This window comes from Eretmochelys imbricata, chromosome 1 (assembly GCF_965152235.1).
Source record: "Eretmochelys imbricata isolate rEreImb1 chromosome 1, rEreImb1.hap1, whole genome shotgun sequence".
Classification (NCBI taxonomy): Eukaryota; Metazoa; Chordata; order Testudines; family Cheloniidae; genus Eretmochelys; species Eretmochelys imbricata.
In genome coordinates this window covers 56,608,242-56,636,144 of record NC_135572.1, presented here as the reverse complement: position 1 = coordinate 56,636,144, position 27,903 = coordinate 56,608,242, and the positions used below count along the sequence as shown (strand labels likewise).

Below are 27,903 nucleotides of genomic sequence, written 5' to 3'. Positions count from 1 at the left end.
AATGCCAATTACTACAGTGCAACTGTGCTGATTTACACCAGCTGAGGGTTTGGCCCTTGATTTCTAAAATCCTTTCTATCCTGTACTCTCTCTGTCTCCAATGATGCGGATTCTAGCTGTCCTAGCTGCTTTCACCATGACCACTCCCTACGTCGACAAAAGATGGAAGCCTGATTTTCATGGCTGTGTATTTCAGGGAGTACCACAACCCACGCCATGTTGACCAAACCACTCCATTGTCATGGCGTCCTGTGTAGTTTCCTGTTTTATAATATTGTCCATTGAGATTTGCTGCGTGGCATCTTGTAGGGACAAAAGGGGGTGGAAAAAAGGAGACTCAGTTTAACGTGAGACGGCATTGCATCATTACAGCAAAATACAAAGTATTTTTATTGATACACAATTGAATTCAATGGATCTATGCCAGTTTACACCTGATGAGGACCTGGCTTATAAAGGCTTAATATGAAACAAAGGGCTTAGTCTTACAAACTGTCCACATGCAGAACTATTGACTTCAGTGTGCATTCCCTGCACAGAGGGCCTGTGAGACCAGACCCAGTAATTGCTAACATACCGGTAATACCCACCAATGAAATATAACATCAGTGAAATATAATTATGGCCAACTGTGATAGAAAGATCAAAAATTAATCACCCCAAACTAGAGAAATGCCCTTAACATACACTCTAACTGCCAAGCTAGAGCCTCAGGCCCTTGGTACACAGGACACTTCTCTTATGCTTTTATTCTGAAAGTCATCATGAAAGCTATTTAAACTTCTCTGTCTTGAATGGTAATGAAAAAACACTGTTGCTGCACACCCACCCACAGCCCTAGTCCCATGTGCGTCACTCTTTGTGTAATGGATACAGTCAACTTCTTCCCATACCTGTTAAACCACCAGCCACACTTGTTCTCTTGTGCACAGTTGCCTGCTAGGAATCTATCATGATCCTTGTCTGATGTGGAGAATGGCATTCCACTGAGAGATGCTGACCACTGCTCTTCAAAGTTACTCCCGCCAGACAGAGCATCACCAGCATTACCAGAATAGGTGCCAACCCATAACCTGTAATTGTCCTGCAAGAGTTAAATGTAAACATTTCTCTGTTATCAGCAGCCTTTTATTTCTTTTTGAAAGCTCATAATTGTTTTCTGCAATATACTGTGGGCCAAATTAATCCCTGGTATAATTCCACTGAAGTCAAAGATGATTTTGGCCTTATGCTTTTTGATATTAGCCCTGGGCCAAAACCCCATCTAATATACCAAATATACTGCCAAGTTGTTCTCCTGCTACTAAAGGCTACAAGTATTATTCTCTTTCAACACCCACATGATACAAATTGGCTGATCCTGGCAGGAATGCCTAGACATTAGAAGAGTGGCTCCAGGGGCAATGATTGTGAAATACCCCAGATTTCTCATCTTGGAAGATTTCAACATACACACTGACAAAGGTTGCAGATGCAAAAGTCTAAAAATTCATTTCCTCTCTTCCTTCCCTAGGACTTTCACAGATCATCTCTGGTCCAACCTCACAGCCAGTCACGCTCTGGACCTGATTTGCAGCCTAGATGTCAAGATAGAGGACATCACAACCCAGCCACTGTTTTGGACAACCCATCACCTCATTAGGGCAGTGGCCAGAGAACCTTCCAGCATCTAGGCAACAAGAAAGACCAGTGAGTCTGATTTGACCATAAAAAATCATGGACTCCAACAAATTGCAGAGTTTGCTGAAGGACAACAGCACCTCACGCACAGCATGAGGCGTCAAGGACCTGGTGAACCATTACCATTCTACACTGGCCTTGGCCACTGTTATGCTGGCTTCTATGCAGCACCTTCCTTCCCATTGCCCACACAGATCTCCTTAATTTTCTGATACCTTGCAGTGGTTGAAGAGGGGCAGAAACTTGAGTGCCAGTGATGGAAAACAAAGGCTGATTCAGACAGGATGAAATAACAAATTCCTCAAAGCCTGTACTAAGACATGTTGTGCTCCCCATCAGTACCCGGTCCAAGGAAGCTAATGATCCAACCAGCAGACCAAATTCGGTGATGAATCCTGATGACGTGCCACCCGAGGCATGTTGCGCATATGCTAAGAAGAAGAACAGGTCAAGAGAATCTTCCTATCAGTCTCTATTGAGTCTGCCAAATCCTGCCCCAAGGAGTCATCCAGGGTGATAAACCTCTTGGTCAGTCCTGAGTGCCTATAGCCTGCATCAAAACAGAGCACCAAGTATAGCAAAAATCTATCATCCTATTTCTCTGAAAAGATCATACACATTCAGGAAGGCTTCTTAAACAGTATGGATCTACTCTGCCTATACCACTAACCAACAGCCCTCCTGCATTCCCAGAGTTCAGTACATTCACTCCTGAAGAAGTTATGGACACCTAAAGTAGTCTTGACCCATGCCCCTTTTGGCTTGTGAAAGAAAATCATGAACAATTGGTGCCACTCCTGAACGAAATAGTCAATGTATCATTTAGAGAAAGAATCTTCTCTTCCTCCTTCAAACACACAATAGTCTAACCAACACTGAAGAAACTCACCCCAGATACTTCAGTCAAATGTGTCAAAGCTCCCATTCCTGAGCAAGCTCACAGAGAAGGGTTCAAAAAAGAATTAGATAATTTCATGGAGCATAGGTCCATCAATGACTATTAGCCAAGATGGTCAGAGGTGCTCAGAGTGTCCTAAACCACTGACTGACAGAAACTGGGACTGGAAGACAGGGGATTGATGCACTCAATAATTGCCATGTTCTGATCATTCCCTCTGAAGCATCTGTCACTGGCCACTGTCAGAAGATAGGATAGATGGACCACTGGTCTGATCCTGTATGGCCATTCTTATTCTCTTAAACTAGCAAAAGGCCAACTACAAGCTCATCTAACGGAAGCTAACATTCTACATCCAGCACAATCTGAATTCAGGCCAGGACCTGGAACCAAAACCGTCTTAGTGGCACAGATGGATAATCTCCTGCTGTCGATTGATAGAAGATATATCCATTCCCATCCTTCTGGACCTGTGCGCAGCATTCAACACATGAGATTCTGCTGACTTGCCTGCGAGAGGTGGCCGGGGTCCAGGGTAATGTGCTAAAATGGTTTGAGTCTTTCCTGAGAGGACACACCAAAGAGTAGTGATGGGAAACTGCACTTTATTGATTTGTGTTATGCTGATAGTATGCTCAACATTTTACTGCACCTCCATCACTAGACCACTCACTTGTAGAATCCCACAAGGATCAGTTCTCTCTCCAGTCGTATTCAACATCTATATGCAGTCATACGCTATGGACTCAAGTGCCAGCAATATGCATATGACACACAGCTCTATCTTTCACCACAAACGACCACACCACCAAGATGCCCCAGTGGTTGGATGAGATCAGCTCTTGGATGAAAAACAGTTGGCTGAAGCTGAACCCATGCAAGACAGAGGTGATGCTGGTGGGCAGAATAAAGCATTCTGAAGAGTTTTGAGCCTTGATGCAATCTCCACTGGTCGAAGATAGACACCCACAACTGTTCAATTCAGTCTATAGTCTAGGAGTTTAGCAAAATCCATTAATAATGCTTTCTACCATCTCCACTTGGGTAGAAACTCCATCCCGTCCTGGCAGATAAAGACCTGGCCTCAGTTGTTCATACCTTCACCACCTCTTGGCTGGATTACAGCAATGCAATATACTTGTTCATGAAGACTTCAGCATTTGGAAACTTCAATTAATTCAGAACACTGCAGTGCATCTCCTCGGCACACCAACTACCAAGATCATAGCAAACCTGTCCTCCATTCTCTACCCTGGCTGCTAACAGGAGTTCAAATTAAGTTGAAGGTCTTGATCCTTATGTTCAAAGTGCTCCAAGGTGTGGGCCCAGTATACTTAAAAGATCATATAATGCTCCAGGACAAAAACTGTAGTCTGCAGCTATGCTCCTTTGGCACAACAGAACTCTCAATAATAAGAGTAAATCTTGTCTGTGTGGGAGACAGAGCCTTCTCCATGGGCCAGTCCAAGACTGTGGAATGAACTCCCCTAGGAACTATGGAGCATCACAAACTCACCACCATTCATTCCAACTGCCAGGCACATCTCTTTGATCTTGCCTTCTCTAACATAACGCACAAAACCAGGTATATTTATGTAAAAAAATAAACAGAACCCAAAAATACTCAACAACCACATCCCACTAAAACAAATCACTCCACTGAACATGCTTCTCCCTCTAGGGAGAGGATGGGAAAACAAACAACCCATGATATATGTGTGGCCACGTCGCTTAATGTACCACTGGAAAGTGCTCAGATACTACAGTGATGAACACAGTAGATCCGGAACGAGACTGATAATAGATGTGTAATAATTGTAGGTTCTCTCTTTCATAACATTTGCTTTTTTCACTGATTGAAATGGAGTTGTCCAAAACTTTCATAACAAAACTTGAAATGTGGACAGGTTCTCCAGAATGTCTAGTGAGACTGGCAAAACTTTTGGTGAACTTGGGCCAAGTTACAAGCAAACCTATATCAAACTCCAACAAAACTGAACCAAATTTGGAGTGAACGTTGGCCTATTTCAGGTTTTCAGATGTGAACCATGTGAAATGTTATGTTTTCATATTGTGACCCCAAACCAGACAAAACTTGGCAGTTTTGGTTGAATTTTGCTTTGAGTTTCTGCAATCATTCAAATCTGAAGCCCAAACAAAACTCACAGGGTACAAACCTATATGAAATTAATCTTAAAGAAAGATGCACAGTTGAGATGAATCAATGCCCCACATCTGAATACCTCCAAGCTTTGGAAAATTTCAGCTTCTGATCTGCTATCAAGCTTCTCTGCCATCCCTTCTCTCTATAATGGGCCAAACCAAAATACCGAATCTAACTGCAACTGAACTTTTCAAAAGTTCTCATTTAGGCTCTTTGTGGCTTGGTCCTGTCTCTAGTTGATATGGATCCCGGTGAACAAAATGGATGAGTTTTTCAGAACTTTATTATTAAGATCTCAGCAGGACTCAAGCAGAAGTACTAAAAGTCAAAGAGAACCCTCTCCCTGCAATAACAAACAAATCACTACTGTCTTCATTTCTTACCTGCTCATTCTTGATCTGGAAGTTTTCATAGATTGCATATCGTCTTTCTCCTTGCCAGTCCATCAGGTCAATTTTTAGTGAGTTTTTCTCTGGATTATAATGCAGTATCTTGTTAGATTAGTACTTCATACAATGCAACTAGTAAGAAATTGTGCAGATGAAATAATACCCTTACCTCTAACCAGCAGATCATAAATGTGGTCATTGCCCAGCCAGTATTCATCATTCTTGCCCTGGAACTGTCCAAATCCTTGTTTGTAATCAGCCCATTTCCTGAAGCGAGATTGCTGAAATTACGGAGTTTGTATCTGACAATCTCAGTCGCCCTATTATTGTGAAATCTCTTGACAAGTAAATCTTTGGCTTTATCTAAAGAAACATTTTTTCTACGTATCCTATTCAAAGCATAAGAGACGACAGATTTATAGCAGCTCATTACAAATAAATACTAAACAATGTTGACTGCTTTACATATTACTCTCTCTCACTCGCTCGCAGTGGGTTCAATCCTGCTAACACTGCCAGGTGTAGTACTTGCAGAATCAGGACAAACGGTACTGGACAAATGGAATGTAGTAGATATCCTAGATTAGTCTTTTAGTAAAGCAGCTGACACTGAGCCTCGCAAAATCTTAATTAAGTAATTAATTCAAATTGTCTCCTTACAAGTTACAAGAATTCTGCCTTGCACTCTCAAGCACCCTGCAAACTCAGGGCTACTATGTAATATAATAATGAATTGAAAACTGGCAAAAAGCTGCAAACAAAAGGTAGTGATGTCTCAAGTTATGAATCAATCACATTTATTATGGCAGTGCCTCAGGGCCAATCAAAATTGGGTCCCCATTGTGCTAGGCACCATACAAAGAAAGTAGTAGACAGGCCCTTCCCTGAAGAGTTTATAATCTAAATAGACAAGACAGACACAGGGTAGGGGAAGAAGTAGAACACACAAATGGGGTGATCAGTGTGAAGGTGGCAAATGGCATGTTAATCCCACTTTTGGCGGAGGGGTGAGTGGGCTGAGTTAGGAGTGGATCACCTAAGTGGAAAGAAAAAGGGCAGGGGAGAAGAGGGTAAGAGAGGCAGGTGAGGAGACTGAGGGGGAAGGGGGAATGTTGGAGCCAACAGCCAATCAGCACAGGGCAGAGAAAGTTGGCGTACATTCCAGTTTTGAATGGAGTGTCCAAAGGTCCCAGCTTTGGCTGCTTCTGGTCCCACCAGCGAGAGTCTCTGGCCACTTGACAAGGAGGAGGGGAAGCACTGCCTGGACCCTAGTACCCCAAGGTGTGTATATGTGGGGGTGTATCCCTGCACAGTTCTTGCTCTGGAGGGGGAACTGGCTGGGGGGGAAAGGTGGCCGTGTCTGGGCCTCATTTTACCCCCCTCCCCCAAAGTGCATTCTCTGCTTTGGTGGAGGTATGGGTGGAATACATTGGCCTGTTTTGTATCCATATCCGATTTCAAACCCATATGTAATTTTCTGTCCACTGTCACCCCTATATGTCTTGCAGCATCACTGCTTGCCTGTCCTGTCCCTCCCTTCAAATATATGTGTTTTAATTACTTTTCATCAGATTATGTAGACTGCATTTTTTCAAGATGAATCTCTTTCTGTGACTTTCTGCCCCTGTTTTTTCTCCCTCTAGACTCCTCTGTGTTGTTTCTATATCCCCATTCGTATTCAAAGATCTTTCCAATTTAGTATTCCTTGCAGATTTCATTAATATACTGTTAAGTAGAGCTGGGCAATTTTTTTTCAGACAATAATTTATTCTCTGAAAAATGCAGTTTTTGGGTCGAATTTGGTGAATAATTTCAGCAGAATAAAAATGGAGGGGAAAAAATTCTGAAAAAGTCAAAGTTTCATTTCTACATTATCAATGTGAAACATTCTGACTTTTCATTTTGAAATGACATTTAATTGAAATTTAACTAGATTTATCTTAAAAGGGGATGGGTAAAAAAAATCCCAAACCTAAACAAAATATTTTGTTTTAGGACAAAATAACCATTCATTCATGCCCCTCTCTCCTCCCCCCCGAAAATTAGTTTTTCGTTTGTCAAGAAAAAAACAAAGAATTGTGATTTGGGTCAACCCGGAATGAAAATATTTTCAGATATTTTGGTTCAGGCATTGAACCAAAACCTCAGTTACCCCTCTAGCTCTAGTGTTTATTTCCTCTTCCACATCATGAATGAGGACGTTAAAGAAGACTGATCAAAACACCAATCAATGGACCAGTTTGCCAGGTTGAAAGTGGCAGGAGGAAGCTTTTTGGGTAGAAATCTCCATGTAAAAGCCACCTTCCCATGGCTTTAAGCCAAGACAATCTGGACCAGTCTTATTTTGCATCTTCATTAACATTCTGGAAGAGGGAGTAAATTGTACACTGTAATAGTTTTCATGATATGAGAGAGGATATATCATTTAGTTGGTTGATAGCAGATGGTGGCAGAATCAAAATCATTACCAGATAATGAAATGTCTCCTATCATAATAACCAAAAAGACTTAAACAGACAAAGACCAACCAATGAAAAAGTATCACAAGTTCATTCTAACTTCATTCTAAACTATTAAAAAGGGCCCGATCCTGCCAGCCCTTACTCCCATGAGTTGTCCTTATTTGTGCAAATAGTTCTAATCAGTAAGGACTAGAACTGAACGAATTTTTTTCAACAAATTGTTTTTCTATTGAAAAGTGAAATTTTTGGTCCCTGAAACTATTAATTGAATTTGGGTTGAATTCGACAAATAGATTTGGTTGAAAACACCTTTTTTTAATGAGTTGAAATGTTCTGTTTTAACTTTTAGAGTCCAAACAGCATTTTGATTTCAAATTTGGCCAATTTCAAAAACAAAATATAACACAATAAAAAGGGTGAAGTACACCGGAAACAGCAGAATCAAAACAAAAACTAGGAAAAAAATTCACGTGGAGACAGCCCCAATGTTTCGATTGACTCAAAACAAATTGAAAAATTGGAAAACATTAATTCTGAGTTGAGTTGAAATGTTTATCAATTCAAAATCATATTTTTTGTGTTCTTCAATTGGATGAAAAAATTTGAAAAATTTTTTTTTTTGGTTTGAATTGAACCAGAATTTTTTTTTCCAGATTTTTCGGTTCAGCCCCGGAACAGAAAAACTCATTGTTCCCTCATCTCTACGAATGACTAAACACATGAGTGCACATTTGTACGACTGTAGCCTAAAATAGCAGCCTTTGATAGTAAGGTGCCATCAGAGATTGGATGGAATTTAAAAATCACAGCAATCCTTAAAGGAATAGTTTAAATCCCCACTGAAATATTAACCACAGCACATACCTGTCAAAATTTTCTTTGCCATTACTGCGTCGCTGTATTACAGTCCATCCCCCTCCATCAGACATGTCACAGTACACCAGGAAAGGTTCTCGGTCTGCTCTGGGCCTGATTCGGTAGTATCCATTTTCAATTTTTCTGCTGTTAAACACTGCAGAGCAATCTGAGCAGAATAGTATTGCTTCATAAAACAGTGCTCATGGAAGAGCAAATAACTGACTGTACTCAAGAGAAAACATCCATAGAAGTTTGTCTTAGGACAATGATTTCTGGCTCTTCTGTATGGTCCCACCCTGGCTGAGCTGGAGGTTGTATTTGTAAAACAATGTTTAAATATGGTTCTAGCAAAAATTGTAACACAGTTTGGCCAGCCAGGATGCATCTAGATGAGCAAATTCGGGACCCATCTTTTGCAACCCCACCAATGGTAACAGCAGTAGAAGCTGTAGTGCAGAAAGGACTCAGAAGAATTTACCACCGTCATCTCAACCTAAGACAGCATTAACTTAGATTCTTCCCACTGAAGACCCTGAAATCAGGCCACTGATTTAAGAATTGAAATCAGGATTTCAGACTCTAATTTAAGGCCCCCTAGTTTTGAAAATTTTAGTGTAGGGTGAAAAGATTTGATGTTGTGACAATTGCAAAGCAATATCATTCTGTCATAGCGTGCTTCTGCACTATTGAACTGTTGCACAACAGGAACCATGCCCATGGACCATTGTGCCAGGTGCTGTACAAAAACATAGTGAAAGACAGTCCTTGCCCCAAAGAGCTAAGTGGATGAGATGGGACGAGTGTAGGTGAGGAAGAGAGGTGCAGGGAAATAAAGTGACTTGCCTGAGATGACGCACTAGGTCAGTGGCCTTGGGCCATGGATCTACCCTTAACCCTCCTATGCATATAATAAATAGTACATATTCTAGATTAAGCATTTTTAAAGATATAAACTTCCTGTGTTGATTTTGTTAAGGTAATTGGATAAGATATAAATATGCCTATCTGTTTATAAATGGAATGTTGCAGCAAGAAATAAATATTTTGATATGCTGAAGTGACAGTGTCTATTATATCCTTCTGCAACATCCTACCTTGATCGTAGACTATCAAGTTTCCACTAGTTGTGGGTAAAAGTATTTCAGGCTGTATGCTCCTCCTGCCTGAGAAGAACTTGCTCTTTGCTCCATGATAGTTGTTCCCTAAGATGTCCTTCAGCTGTAATTCACACAACTGAAGCAAGTCTTGGAGCAGTTTTAGCCTCTGTTGTAATTTAGTGTTGTCTAACAGGCAGATGTCCTTATCCTAAGGGGGAAAAAAGAGGTATGATGTAATTAAAGTGGTAACAACAGGGAGAACGTCTGTAGCTCTTAATGATCCAAACACATACATCTATGTTGAGGAGGCAAGGGGATTCAAATTTAAAACATCTAACTGGGTAAAGAGAGCTATTATTTTTTGTCTCTAAATCATTACAGCACAGTCTACAGATGGTCTACAGTCTACAGCACAGTCTGGCAGATGAATTGAGGCCAATGGGAAGAGTTTTTTGTGCTGATTTTGGCAAAGAGATTCTAGCAGTGCAGCATTAACTTTTTAACTGGCCCATCAGAAAGTGACTTTGGACGACTTGTGCTCAACTCTGCTATCTTTTGATGAAATCAGTGGACTTATTTGCAGAGGAAGGTACTGAGTGGCAAAATCTGGATCTTACAAAGGTCCTGTAAGGATGCAGAATTCTCAGATCTCTTATTGTAAAAGTGAAAGATAAAGGGAAAGAGTCCACTCACAGTTACTCCAGTGTAAATCTGCAGTTGCGCCATTGAAATCAGTAGTTCCACAGATATCAGTGGAGTTACTCCAGATTTACACTGGCATCCCCGAAAGCAGAAACTCACTAGGAAAAACATTTTTGGTCAGAATCAAACCAGAAGCTCATATTGCTATATTCCTTAAGAAGAAGTCTTAGCCAACTAAAGTGGCAACGGAGTCTTATTACCTGGATTGGTATAGCCTGAAGTTCGTGTGGAGTAGTGGGCTTGAATGACTTGAAAAATACCAAGTGAAACTGAGTCTAGTTTTGTTTCAAAGCTATGCCAAGTCTTTAGATTTCACCTGAAACAATACATTGATTTAGGTGGGCTAAAAACTTGACACAGACTCATGTCACAGAAACCACCAGAGAAACCTGTTGATATTGTTGATGACAGAACTACCTTCCTACCACTACCAAAAATGGTTGCTTCAAGTCAGGGCTGAGGCAGAGTGGGGAAGTTTATCCTACCCACTGGGTGCACAAACAGAGGGTTTAAGCCTCCAGTGACATGAATACCCTCTAAGTTCTTGATGTGCCTTCTAGATATCACAAAAGTTTATGAAAAAAACAAATGGTCTAAAGAAGGTAGATCTGGAGCTTCTGCTTTCTTTGTCCCATAACACAAGAACAAGGGGACCTTCAATGAAATTAAAAGATGACGAATTCAGAACTGATAAAAGGAAATTCTTTTTCTCCTGTAATTAGATTACAGAACTCACTGCCACAGGAAGTCATTGGGCCCAAGAATTTAACAAGATTCAAAAAGGGACTGGACATTGATATGAGTGTTAAGACTATTCAGTGTTAGTGCTAACAACATTATGGAAGGGATATTAAACCTCACGCTTCAGGGCGTAAACCAATCTCTAACAATTTGAGATCAGGATAAGACCTAGTGTGTGTGTGGGCGGGCAGATCACCCCACATCTGCCTGCTGCAGGGTTCTTACACTTTCCTCTGAAGCATCTGCACTGGTTACTATCTGAGACAGGGTCCTGATCCAGTCTGGCTATTCCTGTTTCCTGTGTAAATTCTCACTCCTGCCACTGGAGGAGCCAGTGGCCAGTCAAGAGGGAATAACCGACAGTTGCTGGCCAACTGTCCTTTCAGAGAATTCCAGGCATGTGAATTTGGACTATGGGCTGGACGACAGAGTAATATGCACCCCCTGTTGACGTTGCCTTGAGTAAGAGACAGCAAATTGTTCCGGGACCGTCTGTGAGGTGACATTTACTATTTTGTAAGGAAAATTTACTGTACACAAAGGTCAAATGTAGAGGCTGGCTACACTCAGGTCCTTTCTTGTTTTCCTTATTATTCACATTGCAGTTGCACCCACCAGGGGAGAGGTGCCATCCAAACACAGAAGCAGGCAAAGGGCCTGGCCCAAACCGTGAACAGTCTAGGAAGATAAAGGACACAAGCAGTTTTTAATTTGCCAGCTAATAGTTTATTTGTGCCAGTCTTAAGTATGTAATGCAGGCGGCGTCATGTGTTTAGTGCTAGTCTAGGACAGCCTTTCTGTGGTTTATTGAAAGCAGGTTGTGAATACTTAAGGTTCCCATGCCACATTTGGAAGGAAAGCCCTTGGGTTATTTCCACAATACAGTCATTCCTTACTGTGGTCTGTAGGAACGTAACTTGCCGCTTACACTTACCCAGAGACTGCCTGGGCTACCTGTAACTATGTTTCCTCCTGCTGCCTTTTTACCCCCACTGGGGAAAAAAAAGAAGTAATCAGTTTGTTCCAGTTGGTTTTCTGTTTCTTCCCTGACCACAGAGCTGTTGTTTATTCTTCAAAAGGCTATTTTCACAGTATCCTCAGGAACATCAAGTCAACTTAGTTTATGAAAACAAGCTGTGGTTACTTGTGACTATTCCAACAGGCCTCCGTTCCAAAACAGGGATTTAAGGATGAGTTAGAGCCAATAGAGTACACATGGAAAGGCAGCATGACAGAGACACAATGTGTTACTTATTTAGATTTTTCTCTCATATTATCATAAAAATGGCAATTTTGACAGTTATTATTTTAAATGCATTTGTTTTCCCTATGTGTGTAAAGACTACTCAAGCGAGTAAGGGCATGCAGGACTAGGCCTGATGTTTTTCTGGAGCTACGATTCATACCACCTTCCAGGATCAATTCTGATAGCTTTAGTCAGGTTGAATAGTATTTGTCTCCAGACGCAGGGCCATTGAGACTGCCCATGTAATGCAATATCATTCTGCCCGAGTAAGGGATTCTGAATCTGACCCTAAATGTTATGGAAAGTTAGAGGAGCCTTTCTTGAGCTAAGAAAACACATTTAAAATATTAATGGCCAAACATTCGTATAATAACAAACTAGGTGAGAAAGTACATTCTATGTAAATAACATGCATTCGTCTTTATTGTGGAAAAATCAAAGTCAATGGGAGTTATGGCAACTCATAGGACTGAGCACTTTGTTAGCGGAAATGCTCTGGTATCAGATAATGCTTCCCATTCAAAGCACCTTCCATCTCAAAGCAGTTTCCAAAGAGTTAGCTTCACTCGCCCTCTATCTGTGAGGTAAGGGGATATTGTTATCCCAATTTTACACTCCGTGAAATTGAGCCACAAAGAGGTGAAGTGATTTGCCTGAGGTCACACGGAGAATACAGGCATAAAGAAAATGCAGATCTGGCAATGCTTTTCTGTAACCTTATGGCCATCCTTCCTCTCCAGCTACCTTTATGGAATTTGAATGCTTGGCACTCTGAGAAAAACACTACAAATACATCACTAAATGGGAGTTGCAGGTGCTTTGCACCTCTCACGACTGGGCCCCAAAAGAGCTATTTGTGGATCTCATCTACAAAACTATTCCTCCCTCTGCTTTCAAATACATCCTGAAGACCATCTTCCACTAATGATGCCTGCAAGAAACTAACTGACTGATTTCTGGCACAGTTGTGGGCATAGTCTATAAATCTTACAATATAATGTCCCCGCACACACCAACCGACCACAATGAAACCCAACCCCCTATATTATGTAAACACTCTATTATCCGAATGCAGCCAATTCTCACCTGACTGTTTTGCCTGCATGCTGTAATACCTCCTCCTCCACTCCTATATCCCTCTGTCTGATTTAGCTTTTTAGGGAGTGAGTTATTTAGGAGAGAGGCCATGTCTTTTTTTGTGTATTTGCCATACCTAGCACACTGTGGATGCTCCTGGAAACAATCAGTAGTAATCAGCTAACAGGGATGATACAAACTACAGTCAAGTGATACGTACCGAAAGTCGAGGTGCAGGTGAACACAAGTTCACAAGCAGAAGTAGCAACAGCAACCAGGATCTCATTGTATTCATTTCATGTAGCCTGGGGAGAATAATGAATTTACTGTACTACGTGCTTTTTTAACTCCACCAAAAACACAACCACAATTAAGTCCTCATATAAGTGTGACAGGACTTATTAAAGAAGGTATATGAAATGACATGGAGTACAAAATGAAAAGAAGATGCATCTTAGAAAGAGTTGGGACTCACTGGTACAGACGCAGTGCCATGGGGAGACCTAAGTTTGGGTTCCAAGCTCAGTACTTCCCTGATGGGATGAGTGACATGCTAGCAAGCCCCTCTGGCTCCCACAGACAGGCACATGCACCATTTACAGTACACGTCATTTTACTGGTAACAACTCTTTATAGAGTTCCTTACAAACTAGTTGGCTGAAATCTTGTAGTCAGGCAAAACTTTCATTAACTTCACTGGGTTTTGTTGGAGTAAAGATGGCAAGATTTGGCCTTATATTCCGTATACACTTCACCCACCACTGAAATGCAGTTCAGCTCTGAGGTGGGGGACAGCAGTCAGACAAGCAACTGGTGCACCTTCCTGCCAAAGGGTTCAGGGAGGGATACATTTGGGCAGGGCCCCAGGGTGAAGCCTCAGCTCTGACAAATTGTGCCAAGGCTGTTCAGTTACCGCACTGAGCAGACAAGACAGTGCGGTAACTAAAGTCTCATCTGAAATAAATGAGATTAAAGTCAAGCACATGGAAATGAACATGAGTCAAATGGCAAAACTGTCCACAATGTTTTGCATCACAACATTTTGTATAAATAAAAAAGCAAATATGCAAAAACAACAAAGAACCCAACCCCTCCCCCAACATCTTAAACCCCATAGTTTTCCACAACTGTGGAAATTTAAATTGATAAAAATTGGGGGGGTGGGGTGGAATGCTTAACACCCATAATTTTGCACAATTGTGAAAAGTTAAATAAATAAAATAAATGCTTAAAAATAAACATCAATATTATTCATTGAAATTATAAAAACATAACAATAAAATTCTGCCAAACCTAAAAATATATCCAATGAAGTGAGCTGTAGCTCACGAAAGCTTATGCTCAAATACATTTGTTAGTCTCTAAGGTGCCACAAGTCCTCCTTTTCTTTTTGTGGATACAGACTAACACGGCTGCTACTCTGAAACTTGCATTAAACAGTTGCTCAAATCCTAATAATTTTGCTTGATTGTTACCTAATGTTAATCCTACTTGTTCTGAGTATGAGGAGACTAAAATCATGTTTATATCAGTGATGTTCCTTAAAAAGGAAAGGTTCCATTTCCATGCATCATTATTCACATTATTTAACTATGAAATGCAATAAAGAATGATTTGTTTAAGCATTTAAATGAATCACTGAAGCTAACTTTCCCCATGGGTGTTCCCCTACAACAGCGTTTCCCAAACTTGTGTTCCGTGGAACACTGGTGTTCTACACGATGTGAATAGGTGTTCCGCGAAAGAATCTAGAATTTAATTTTAACTCTTGCACTTGATTTTTGTACTACTTTATATGCGCTTTCCAGTTAGAAATTGTTAGTTCAAGTTATTTTAAATTTGTATTTTTGCTTTGTTTTATAAAATAAAATATATTTGAGCATAAATAACGCAATTTTTTATTTGAAAACCAAACAACTACAAAATAATATTACTGAGTGTTCCGTAATAGGCTAAAAAGTGTTCCGTGGCCAAAAAAGTTTGGAAAACACTGCCCTACAAATTTAATACAGCCATGTTAATTACAATAAATTCCATAAGATAGTATGAAGACAGACTTTTGGACTCAGTGTTTATTTGCATTGTTGTTTAATTTGGTTTATGTCTAAAAAAATAGAAAACAGAAATTCGAATGCCAAAGGACAGGAAATCTGAACTGGAGAGTAGAAAATGAGGATATTAAGCAAGACTCTATTACACTGAAGCCTCAGAAGGGTTGTGGTTGTGTAACTAACCTCAAAATGGGAAGATCGGGTTTCTAGTTAACAAAAACAAGAAGGTTTGTGATGAATGGAGCAAAAAATAATAGAGACAGGCCACTCCCTCTGCATTATGGCCAAATGATTAATATTTATTTTCAGGAGAATAGGAGGAATTCTCCATTTTACAAGGCAATTGTTTGGTCACTCGAGAGGATAGCTAATGAGGCCAAATGACAAGTCATTCAGTCTCTGCATAGCCCCCATATTATTACTGAAAAAAATTCTGTTACAAAAGTGCAATAATACCATATTATTAATAAAAATAGCGTTCCCCTTTCTCCTCTAACAGATCAGCACTCTGTACCCATTTCTCAGCCACAAATATTATTTATTATCAAATTAATGCTTTTCCTTCCGCTTTGGAGGTAGCCCTGTTTTAATAGCCAGTTTTTTAAACTTTGAAATTAAATGAACGAAACTTCTTCTCCTCCTCTCTTTTCGCGTTCGGGGTTCTACCCTGCAGAGTGCTTCACTTCCTTCCCCAGCCCTCACTGACTTCAAAAAGCCTAGCTCTTCAAAGGTATTTAGACTCCTAACTTCCATTGAAATCAGTGGAAGTTAAGTGCCTAAATACCTTTGTGAATCTGGCCAAAGAGGCTAAGCTAATGGTTCCCAGATGTTGAATTATTAGCATTCCTGACTTTTCATCTGTTAACAATCTCTCTTTTTAGTTAGATCTAGTCAGCCAATACTTACAATTGCTGTTCTCGCCTATCGCTTGTTGATGTCAATGGGGCTGCCTGGGTGTAACCGAGAGCACAATCTTAAGAGTCACACATGACCCAACTCCTTTTAAAAACATACACACAAATAAAGGCCACCATCTTGCAGGTACGTAAGCACATGCTTAACTTTACATGTGTGAATAGGGCCTTTGGAGCCAATGAAACTATTCCTGTGTATAAAGTTCAGTATGTGCATAAGTGCTTGCAGGATCAGGGTTTAATATCCTATCCCTTCCTGAAGGACACTCCAAACCCTTCACAGAACCCAAAAGTCTCTGATCTTTGTACTTTCTCCCCTTCTCTACTCCCCTGTCTGCACAGGGCTCCCACCTCTGCTAGCCTGACAATTGGCTTGAGACCCACAATCAGATGCTCCCACAGAGGATCTTAGTGTGCTTCCACCAGACTCTTGGTTTGGTCTCTAAAGTAGGTTTTTAAAAGCTGCCATTTATTAGCCCTGGGACAAATCGTGACCTCCTTGTTGACTTTTAACCCCCTCCTTATTGAGGCAAAACTCATGGGGAAGTGTGAGACTAGTCTAGACTGGGTAGATAAGTCATGTTTGAAAACATGTTAACTCTTCCCTATGCAGGAGTCTAGGGTTGATCATGACCAGCTAATAGGCTTTTAAACATGACCTGCTCTGTCTACACTAGGTTCCAAGGCTCAGAATCTCAAAGGGGTTTATGAATCTCTCTCTCATTGAAATCAGTGGGAGTTAAGCACCTAAGTACCATCTGGGCCCAAGTCATGTTTATAATCATATTAGTTAAAAGATATTTGTTTAGACATTTTCAGACATGACTTATTTTCCCAGTTTAGACAAAACCATAGGGATAGCAGTGTAGGATAGGGACCTAGGGATAGGACCTGGTGTGGAGATCATGTGAAGCAGATGTACCAGAAGAGTGTGTCTGTGTACAGCTCCATTTGGCTTCTACTTAAAAATAATTGAGTCATCTTAAGCAAATATGAACATTGCGTTTTCTCTAATGATACCTTCTCACAGATGTTGAAATCCCTTGACAGCACGTTAGCAAAAGCATTTTCTTTTCCAGGAATATGTATGGCAGATACATGAACTGCAATATTAATTCCCATTCAGCTTTTTAGAACGAGGTCAGATTCACTCTTTGTAAAATGTTCGGCCCTACAGTCATATTGTCTGCAAATATTAACTGTTTTACACATTGCCCCCATTTTTACATCACTTCCAGGGGGACTCAGAATAACCAGGTGTTCCTACCTCTGCCACTCATGTTCTGGGTGACCATGGATAAGTCACTTCACCTCTCTAGGCCTCAGTTTCACCCTCTGTGAAATGGGGATAATGATATTGCCCTCTTTAGTAAAGTGCTTTGTGATCTACACCTGAAAAGTGCTGCGTAAAGCACTGCACACTTTTTTTTGGAGGTATGTATTATTATTGGTACTTGTAAATATATGCACAGTATCTTGCATGCTTGATTTGTTGCTAGTAAACTGGATTTTCATGAACTGCATGTGACTGGTTCCCCCTGCAGGGTGCCCCCTGGAAGTGAGGTACAGCTGAGCCCTCTGTCTCACTCTGGTTCCCTCTTGCACTGTGATGTTGTGACAAGCTGCGAAGCCCTCCAGGCTTACACTGACATCAACATCCACTGGCAGGGACCACACCCAGCTGTGTTCATGAATGCTCTGGCCAGCCACTCATGAGACCATAATAGAGAAGCTACAGCCAAAATACTCCCAGCTCCCAGGGCTGGCTCTAGGCCCCAGCAAAACAAGCAGGTGCTTGGAGCGGCACATTTCTAGGGGCAGCATTCGGGCGCTGGCCATACCGCCCCTAGAAATGTGCCCCAGCCGCCCCAGCTCGCCTCTGCTCTGCCTCTGCCTGCTCCCCTGAGCGTGCTACCGCCACTCCGCTTCTCCCCCCTCCCTCCCAGGCTTGCCGCACACAAAACAGCTGTTAAGCCAGGGAGGGAGGGAGGAGAAGCCACACAGTGGCGCCCTTGGGGGAGGTGGTGGTGGTGGAGCAGAGGCGAGCTGGGGTGGGGAGCAGTTCCTCTACCCCCCTCCGTTACTTCCTGCGCTCCCCCGACCCCCTTGCTCACCTCCGCTCCGTCTGCTCCCCTGAACGCGCTGCCTCTCCCTCGCCTGAGAGGGAGGGGGGAGAAGTGGAGCAGTGATGAGCTAGGGCGGGGAGCCGCAGGAAGCAGTGCAGAGGTGGGGGGGGAATGCAGCACGCCCGGGGGAGGAGGTGGGGCCGGGGATTTGGGGAAGGGGCAGAGTTGGGGCGGCCAAAATTTTTTTTGCTTGGGGCGGCAAAAATCCTAGAGACAGGCCTGCCAGCTCCCCAGCCTAAGACCCCAGAGCTGTACCACCCTGCCCTGGTCAAAACCCAAACAGTATGAATTTATTACCCAGTCCGCCACTTCTACAAAGGAAAGTGGACGAGCACCAACTCTTGCTCATGAGCGTAGATTTATCCCCTTTGCACTGCATGCAATACACAGTGTTTTAGGTAAAATATTAAATAGATTTATTAGCTACAGAAGGATAGCTTTTAAGTGATTATAAGTGATAGCAAACAGATCAAAGTAGATTACTGAAAGAAATAAAACAAAACGCAAACTAAGCCTATAATATTAGATAGGATGAATCATGGTCTCTCACCCTGACTGATCATACAAGCAGTCCACCAAGTTTCCATGCACAGGCTAGAAATCCCTTTAGCCTGGGACCAGCACTTCATTTCCCCCCCAGTTCAGTCCTTTTCCTCTAGTGTGTCATTGTAGAGAGAGTGAGGTCCCCTCATGATGTCATTTCTCCCTTTTATATCTTCTTCTTCCAACTTGCTGGAAAGTTCTTTTGCTGTGACCTGGGTCAAGCAGCCTCCATTGTGTAGTGCTATCTCTGAGTGGTTTCTATTGTACACTGTTCCTGGGGTAATCCTTATGCTTGTGTGCATTTCCTCAACAAGCCATTAACATTGTTTGGCCTTTCTATTGTTGTACCTGAACGGCGGCTTGTGATTGTTCTCAACCTCACAACATGTTTCAGTAGCACATACACAGCCAAACCTCATAGCTTCACCTACAATGGTAGCACATACAATGCAACGAGATATTAATATCTAGCTGATCAAGATTTTTACAGTGATACCTCACAAGCTACACTTCCTACAAAACATATCCTAATTACGTGACAGTAATGAATAAGGGGGTGCCAGGGGGTCACACTGCAATTAGGACCGATTCACTTCAAATGGTCCCTGAATTTGCAGAGGAGTATATAGCCAAGGCTTCACAAAGCACTTTGAGGCATATACTGGAGAACCTCATTTGAGGCTTCAGAGGAATTAGCTTCAGCAGCAAGTCCTGCTGAACCCATTTTTAATTCTGCCCTTGATTTAAAAAAAAAATGATAAAAATCAGGTAAAATTGGAAACTGTGATTTTAAGCATTAAAAACCAAAATGTATGCATTAGAGGCCCACAGTTTGCTAAAAAGGAATAGCCAGAATAATTTAGGCACAAAGGAAAAGCAGTGGTAGCAGAAAGGTGCTAGGTTACAATATTTCAATAATGTTCAAAAGAGTAAACTCAGGTCACTCTGACAGTTTAGGAACTGTGTATGTAGCATATGGGACTCTAATGGGTTGTTGTCACAAATTTAATTACGGTGTAAGTATCTCAGGGCAAGGATCATGGACCTGGTTCAGATCTCACTTACATCAGGGAAAATCAGGAGTAGCTGCATTGAAATAATAGATTCATAGCTTATAAGGGACCATTGTGTTCATATAGTCTAACCTCCAGGCCATAGGACTTGGAACTAGAGCATATATTTTAGAAAAACATCCAATCTTGATTTAAAAATTCCCAGTGATGTAGAATCCACCAAAACCCTTGGTAAGTTGTTCCTATGGTTAACGACCTTCACTGTTAAAAATGTACACCTTATTTAGAGTCTGAATTTGCCTACCTTCAACTTCCAGCAATTGGGTTGTATTATACCTTTGTGTCTACATTGAAGAGTTCCCAATTATCAAATTTCTGCTCCCTATTTACCACTCCCCCCAACTTTGTATCATCTGCAAACTTGATCAGTGCTGATTTTATGTTTTACTCCAGGCCACTGATAAAAAATGTTAAACAGTGTAGGGCTAAGAACTGATCCCTGTGGGACCCCACTGGAAACACACCTGCTTGATGATGATTTGCTACTTACAGTTTCATTTTGAGATCTATCCAGTGATGTAACAAGGCCATAGAGGGCCTTGGTGCAAGAATAGGTTAAGGGCCCCTTTCTAATCCCAGAACCTAAAATTTTGCTTATGTCCAACATGCTAGCTCCAACCTACCCTCCCCCCGCAATATTCCCCATTCCCTCATAAACCCCACAACTCACCCCACCAGCCTCAAAATCCCCCACTTACCCCAACTGCTTACCCCCACAGTCCCCCCAACACTCCCTACTCACCCCATAGCCCACCAACAACTTGCTCCCAGCCCCTCACCCACTGACCTCCAGACCTTCCTGGCCACTCACTGGAGCCCCCTGGCTAACTGCTCCACTCCCATCCCCAGCTAGGATGGCTCTGCCTGATCCTCACTGCTCAGAGGCTCCGCTCGCTCCCATCGCCCATCCTGTGTGCACAAGGAGTGGGCCAAATTCAAGTGGAGAATGGTATTGCAACCTGGCACATGGGGTTATAGCACTGCTCAGGTTTGGCTCAGCCCCCCTCCATCTGGCAGAGAGGTGGGAGGGCCAAATAGGAGTGAGTCGCACTGAATGAGTGGTATCACAGCAGGTAAAGAGTACCCCCACAGTCCTGTGGGCCATGGCACAACGGTGCCACTTGCACCATTAGAGCTAAACACTGCACTTATCCGTTAGCCAGCTTCTAATCTATTTATTGCGTGCCAGCCTTGCTAGTTTCTTAGTTGTGTGGTACCAAGACAAATGCCTTACAGATGTCTAAATATATCACATCAACATATTGCCTTTATCAACCAAACTTGTAATCTCAGGAAAAAAAGATACTGAATTAGTTTGACAAAATCTGTTTTCCACAAATCCATGTTGATTAGCATTAATTATATTAATTTAATTATTTAATAATAAAGTTATTGTATCAACTATTCCACTATTCTGCTTGAGATCAACATCAGGATGACATGCCTATAATTACCCAGGTCATCCCATTTACCCTTTTTATATATTGGCACATTAGCTTTCTTCCAGTCCTGTGGAACTTCCCCACTGTTTCAAAACATTGAAAATTAACAATAATGATACAGTGAGGTCCTTGGCCAGTTTTTTTAAAACTCTCAGATACAAATTATCCTGACCTGATGATTTTAAAATGTAGACTATTCATAGCTGTTTTTTAACAGTCACCTGAGTTACTGTTGGAATCATGTGTGTAAATCTGGGGAACAGGGAGCATTGTCCCCCCAAACTGCAAGCCTCAGGTAGGCTGCTCCCCCCCCGCCCCCCAATTCCATTGGGCTGATTGAAACTGCCTTCCCAAATATAGAAGTGAAACTACACCTATGGAAAGTGTTTTATCATCATCATCTAATATGAATACACCATCCCACTTTTTCCCAAGTACAGAACAGAAATATTTCTTGAATGTTTCTGCCTTTTCTGCATGATCATTTCTGTCTAGTAATATACCACTGTCAATTCACACTGCTGAAAACAGCTTTGAGATCAGAACTACACTCATGTCTTTTTAAATGTCTGTAAAACAGTACTGCCAACCTCAGGATGAATTGGACTTCCAAAAATTATAAGATCAGCATAAAAATCTCATTTAGAACCCTCAAAGTTAAGCATTTATGGTTCTATTTATTTGCCTTCTACGTTCTGACACTTTAGGATACGCTTGGGTCATGGTTTCAAGCCTTCCTCCACAAACGTGAAGATTAGATACGTACTTTTATTTAAAAAATGAAAGCTAAGATTCTAATATAATCACTTGCCTTCAGGAGCTGAGGCTTGTCAAGGCTCCTTCCCCACTCTGAACTCTAGGGTACAGATATGGGGACCTGCGTGAAAAAACCCCTAAGCTTATTTTTACCAGCTTAGGTTAAAACTTCCCCAAGGTACAAACTATTTTATCTTTTGTCCCTGGACTTTATTGCTGCCACCACCAAGCGTTGAACAAATATAACAGGGAAAAAGCCCACTTGGAAATGTCTTTCCCCAAAAATCTCCCCAAGCCCTACACCCCCTTTCCTGGGGAAGGCTTGATTAAAAATCCTCACCAATTTGCATAGGTGAATACAGACCCAAACCCTTGGATCTTAAGAACAATGAAAAAGCAATCAGGTTCTTAGAAGAATAATTTTAATTGAAGAAAAAGTAAAAGAATCACCTCTGTAAAATCAGGGTGGTAAATACCTTACAGGGTAATCAGATTTAAAACATAGAGAATCCCTCTAGGCGAAACCTTAAGTCACAAAAAGACACAAAAACAGGAATATACATTTCATCCAGCACAACTTATTTTATCAGCCATTTAAACAAAACAGAATCTAACACATATCTAACTAGATTGCTTATTAACCCTTTACAGGAGTTCTGATCTGCATTCCTGCTCTGGTCCCGGAAAAAGAAAAAAAAAAAAAACAGACTGAGAGAGAGAATCCTTTGTTCCCCCCCTCAGCTTTGAAAGTATCTTGTCTCCTCATTGGTCATTTTGGTCAGGTGCCAGCGACGTTGTCTCAGCTTCTTAACCCTTTACAGGTGAAAGGGTTTTTCCTCTGGCCAGGAGGGATTTAAAGGTGTTTACCCTTCCCTTTATTTTTATGACAGGGCTTTAAGAAAATACACCAAGTCTCTTGAGTCTCATGATAAACCATGAGAGCTGGCAACACTGGTAAAGCATAGACAGTGCTGTACAGTTAATAATAATAAAAGTACTAGTAATTAGAATTAGGCCCAAGGCACAAAAGTCAGCCCTGGATACATATTTTGAACAATGAAAGGTCAGAGGTGTTCTGATCTCAGATTTTGGTTCAAGTCCACTTCTATTATGTAAGAAGCATATCTGGTTGGTTTACGGCTCCTTTATGCCTGCAGAACTGGTGTAAAAGACAACAGAGAATCAGATCCACAGGCCTTTCAAGTTGTTCCCTCACCCTTGCTACTTGTATATTCTGAGCACAATGATTCGTGGGAAAAGTCAGCATCTCAATTGAACCATGCATCGCAAAATATCACATTCCTACTTTGTTACACAAGGAATACAGAACGGGAAATCAAGCTACTGCATTTACACACTCTCCTCTAAATAGTTTCATTCTGATCCTGAATATATTCCACACACATAATCCCCTGCTGAAATGAATCCATATTGTGTGTCCCACAAGGACTGCAGGATTCATTTCAGGAAAAAAAACCCTAGCACATGTAAAAGCGTTTATCATCAAAAGGGTAAATGTAAAAGCTCATCCTCATCTTCTCATCCTCATCTTGCTAGTTTCCAAAAATGTCTAGCTGTTTCTTAAACACATTTACTTATTTATTTAATTCATTTGTTTTATTGACCTTACATAAGTTACAATTTACTACTTATTGATCTTAATTGTGGCTTATTCCATACGTTCATTACACTTAGCCTGGATGTGGTCTGTTTTCCTCCCCAATGCAGTCTCATAGGTACCTCTCTGCTTTAACTCTTGGCTGCAGTAATCCTAATCCAGTGTAGCAAACCAAATGAAACCCAACAGAACCACGGTTTTGTTGTTTGGTTAGTACTGGAATTTATTAAAAGTTTAAGGAATTTATGTTATCTGGTATAAATATAGTAACTATAATGCAGAGAGCCAGCTTTCATTGGAAGATCATTTACTAGGACTAAGCAAAAGGAAAACTGACTGAGAAAGGGGGAAAAACACATTTTAAAAGATACCATTATGGGTTATAGGTGTAAAATATACCTTACCTTCCATTTGTTTCAGTTTCATGCATAAAAGTGCTCCAAATTCTGAGTATTCATCAAAGGGGTTTTGTTTCGTTTTTAGAAAACAATGATTCCTGCCATTTCATCACTGAGAAATTTACAACTAAACAAACAAACTCAAACACTGTGACCACCTCTTGGACAAGACCTACTAAAGAACACTTGGAGCTCCCTCTGCTGGGCCATGCAGCTGCAGTGAACACTGCTTTGGGAGTTGTGCTGAAATCATGATGTTGAGACACAAAAGGAAGGCTATTTTTTAATGACAAATCATTGCAAAAGTTACAGTTGTGGAAAAAACCCACACAGTGTTGCTAATTTCAGCTCTCTTTGTAATAAAGACATTTTCAAATGACAGTTGGGTGCCAAACTCCTTCTTTGAAAATCTCCCTCTAAAAACAAGGCAGAAGTTGCCCAGTGGAAAAGGGCTGAATCAGTAGAGAAAACATTTCAAGTGTCAGAGGCCCAGATCCCTAAATACCTTTGGGGATCTGAGCCAGATACCCTTACAGTCTGTGGAAAACAAGAACAAAATCTACAAAAATATAATCAAGGGTGTTCTTATAGTGAAAGGTACCAACTAAAATAAGCAGTGACAAATTAACAAGGCTAATCACCCAGGCCCATCTGATTAAAAATGCTAAGGCTTTGTCTACACAGATATATTTTTCAGTATAATCTAAGATGTGAATTTAAACCAGAATAGTTATACCTGTATAAGATCCATGTGAACAGTCCTATTCTGGTATAAGATTGCCCTTTTTTTGTTTGTTTATTTTATGTCACTTGGGAAGGGATTTAAGATAAACTGAAAAAAGGCAATCCTATACTGGAGCAAGAGTGTCCACATGGGAGTTTTACCAGTATAACTGGTAAAGCTTTCCCATATAGATAAGACCTTAAGATCATCAAAAAAGTAGTTGTTTTTCTTAACTAGGAGGTAAATATTGAACTACTCAAATTAGAATATTGTTAATTAAGCTTAATCTTAAATGGTGATATTGTGCTTGGTACTGTTGAGGCACAAAATAACCCAAAACACCTTACCTCAGAGTTTACAATCAAAGGCCCAACGCCTGCAAAGATGTATGTGTGTGCTTAACCTTACACACTATGTGTTATATATTGTGAGCAGTCAGTCCCATGTACACACTGCGAGTCATTGCATTGGCTTCAGTGGGATGACTCACACTCACAGTACAGAAAGTTAAGGGTATGTCTACACTTAAAACATTATAGCGGCACAACAGCACACTGTAGCTCTTCAGTGTGTAGACACTCGCTATAGCAACAGGTGGGGTTCCTCCATCCCTATAGTTAGTCCCCCTCACCAAGCGGCGGTAAGGTCAATGGATGAATTCCATTGTGTGGATTTTTCACACCCCTGATATAGCTGTGTCAATGCCACCCCTAAGTATCTGCATAAGGCTTTTCAGGATCGAGGCCTATATAGACAAACACCACAAACTGGACAGAAAGTGCACTGGGATGGCCAAAGAGCAGATATATACAGCGCATAGATTTACAGAAACAAATTAGAGAGAGAATGACAGCATTTTTACAGATGTGTATTAGCAGTGAAGGGCTTACATAATGATAGCTTGTAATAATGCATCCAAAGCGATTCAAAATCATCTTAGATGGCAAGGTGACAGGAACCATAAAAGAAGATAGGTCCTTGGCACGTGGACCCTTATTTTGCACAGTTATGCATGTGGATGGACCCCTGTGTGCCCACAAGCCCCATTGACTTCAATAGGGCTTCACGCAGGTGGAGGGGTTTGCCTGCATGCATCACATTACAGGACTGGGGCCTTATAGAGCACTTCACATTTTCAAACTGCTGTGCCATATTAATTAACGAATCCTATAATAAGCCAATAGTTTAGAAGAAGGCCGCAACCTGAATGTGATAGGTATGAATTTATCGCAATCATTATTGACTTAGGACAAGATCCTGGAAGTACCCATGTGCTTAGTTTTCCTGACATGTTCACCCTCATTAAAGCCAGTGGCAGCTGGATCAGGTCCTTAAGCAATAGTGATTTCCAGGCTGGGCATTTGCTGGCCCTTACTGTCCAACTGGAGTAGCTGAGGGGTGAAAACTGCTAGCCCTTTACCTAGGCCCTCATGCTGCAAAGATTTATGCATGTACACAGTTTTATCCAGGTGACTATAATCCCTCCAAAGGAGCCTTTACATTGAAAAGACTTCGAAGGGCTAGTTGTGTAAATAAGGTTTCATGAGTGTTTGCGGGAGCAGGGTCCTGCTAGAGCCTGGAGTTGTTGTTATAAATGAACTGTGACACAATTAAGATGGAAAGGGACACAGCACTCATTGGCACTGTACTAAGCACGCTGAGATCCAAGCATGACGAATGCGATGCAGGAACTACTCATTGTTCTGCTAAAAGAAAAGGAGGACTTGTGGCACCTTAGAGACTAACCAATTTATTTGAGCATAAGCTTTGGTGAGCTACAGCTCACTTCATCGGATGCATACTGTGGAAAGTATAGAAGATCTTTTATACACGCAAAGCATGAAAAAATACCTCCCCCCACCCCACTCTCCTGCTGGCAATAGCTTATCTAAAGAGATCACTCTCCTTACAATGTGTATGATAATCAAGTTGGGCCATTTCCAGCACAAATGCAGGTTTTCTCATCCAGTATGCATCCGATGAGGTGAGCTGTAGCTCACGAATGCTTATGCTCAACTAAACTGGTTAGTCTCTAAGGTGCCAGAGGTCCTCCTTTTCTTTTTGCGAATACAGACTAACACGGCTGTTCCTCTGAAACCAGTCTTTCTTCTGCTCTGAGGGGTGAGGGACCTGCCTGTTGCCACGCGGCCATGGCGCTCCCCTCAAGGAGACTTCTGTGCTGCCCCAGTGGCCGCTCAGCTCCTGCCTGGGCTTGCAACCGGCCAGCAGTTCGCCGACCTCCCCTGAGCCGCCGGCAGGGCGTGAGCAGCAATGATGGGGATCAGGTGTGGAGCTGGAGCGGGTGGCTTTGCCCCCCCGCAGCACAAGGATCAATCAGCGCCGCCTGCTCCCCGCGGTAATGCCATAAAGCCGCGAGGGCGAAGCTGCTGCTGCTGAGCTGCACTAAAGGGACAGAGCTGGAGCGACAGCCGGGAGGGACTTTTTTTTTCTTTCTTCTGTTGGGGAAAGCGTAGGAAGTTTAAACACAAACCCACCCTGCTGAGTCTGCAAAGCGCGGAGAGGGCCAGGGAGGGGAGCCTGTGCCTGAGCTAAACTTTGAGCCAGTCACAAGACTTCCCAGCTCTCTGGCCGCGGGAAAGGGGGGGTCGGGTTCCTCGCCTGAGTCGCCCCGGGAGCCAGCCGCACAGAGCCCCGCCTGCAGAGGACCGGTAAGGGGGACACGTGCGGGAGAGGGGCTTCCCCAGAGCCAGAGTCCCTGGCCCCCAGCGGCCTTGGGGGGAGGTGAGACGCCGTCTGATGGGGAAAGTCAAAGCGATTTCCTCTTGGGTTGTTCCTGACCCAGCCTGCCGCTGCGGGAGTTAATGATCTGCAGCCGCTGCAGATGTGCCTGCCGCGGGATCTGCTTGTGTGGCGAAAGCCGCATTCCTCCCCTTGCTACGTGCATCACTTCCTCCGTTCTCTGCTCTCGTGGCTTGTCTAGTGT

At 42.0% G+C, this 27,903-nt stretch overlaps 1 protein-coding gene across 1 annotated transcript; it reads right to left on the bottom strand.

Annotated features, from left to right (window-relative positions):
* Positions 1–121: 121 nt before the first annotated feature.
* On the bottom strand, positions 122–24,305 carry LOC144258271 (fibrinogen-like protein 1). The gene is made up of 8 exons (XM_077806717.1): positions 24,242–24,305; positions 13,535–13,619; positions 9,546–9,756; positions 8,458–8,617; positions 5,301–5,398; positions 5,126–5,214; positions 894–1,084; positions 122–302 (listed from the first exon to the last, which is right to left on the bottom strand). The coding sequence occupies exons 1-8, from the start codon at positions 24,265–24,267 to the stop codon at positions 122–124; spliced, it is 1,041 nt and encodes a 346-aa protein (XP_077662843.1). The 5' UTR covers positions 24,268–24,305.
* Positions 24,306–27,903: the final 3,598 nt, after the last annotated feature.

What these genes read in the sequence shown, in the direction of transcription:
- LOC144258271 (XM_077806717.1), bottom strand. Translation starts at nt 24,267, where the DNA reads ATGCATGAAACTGAAACAAATGGAAG. An exon ending in GGCAAAGAAAATTTTGACAG is followed by an intron (nt 5,399 to 8,457) that starts GTATGTGCTGTG and finishes ATCTCGCTTCAG; the next exon opens with GAAATGGGCTGATTACAAAC. An exon ending in TGTGGCTGGTGGTTTAACAG is followed by an intron (nt 303 to 893) that starts GTATGGGAAGAA and finishes TGTCCCTACAAG; the next exon opens with ATGCCACGCAGCAAATCTCA.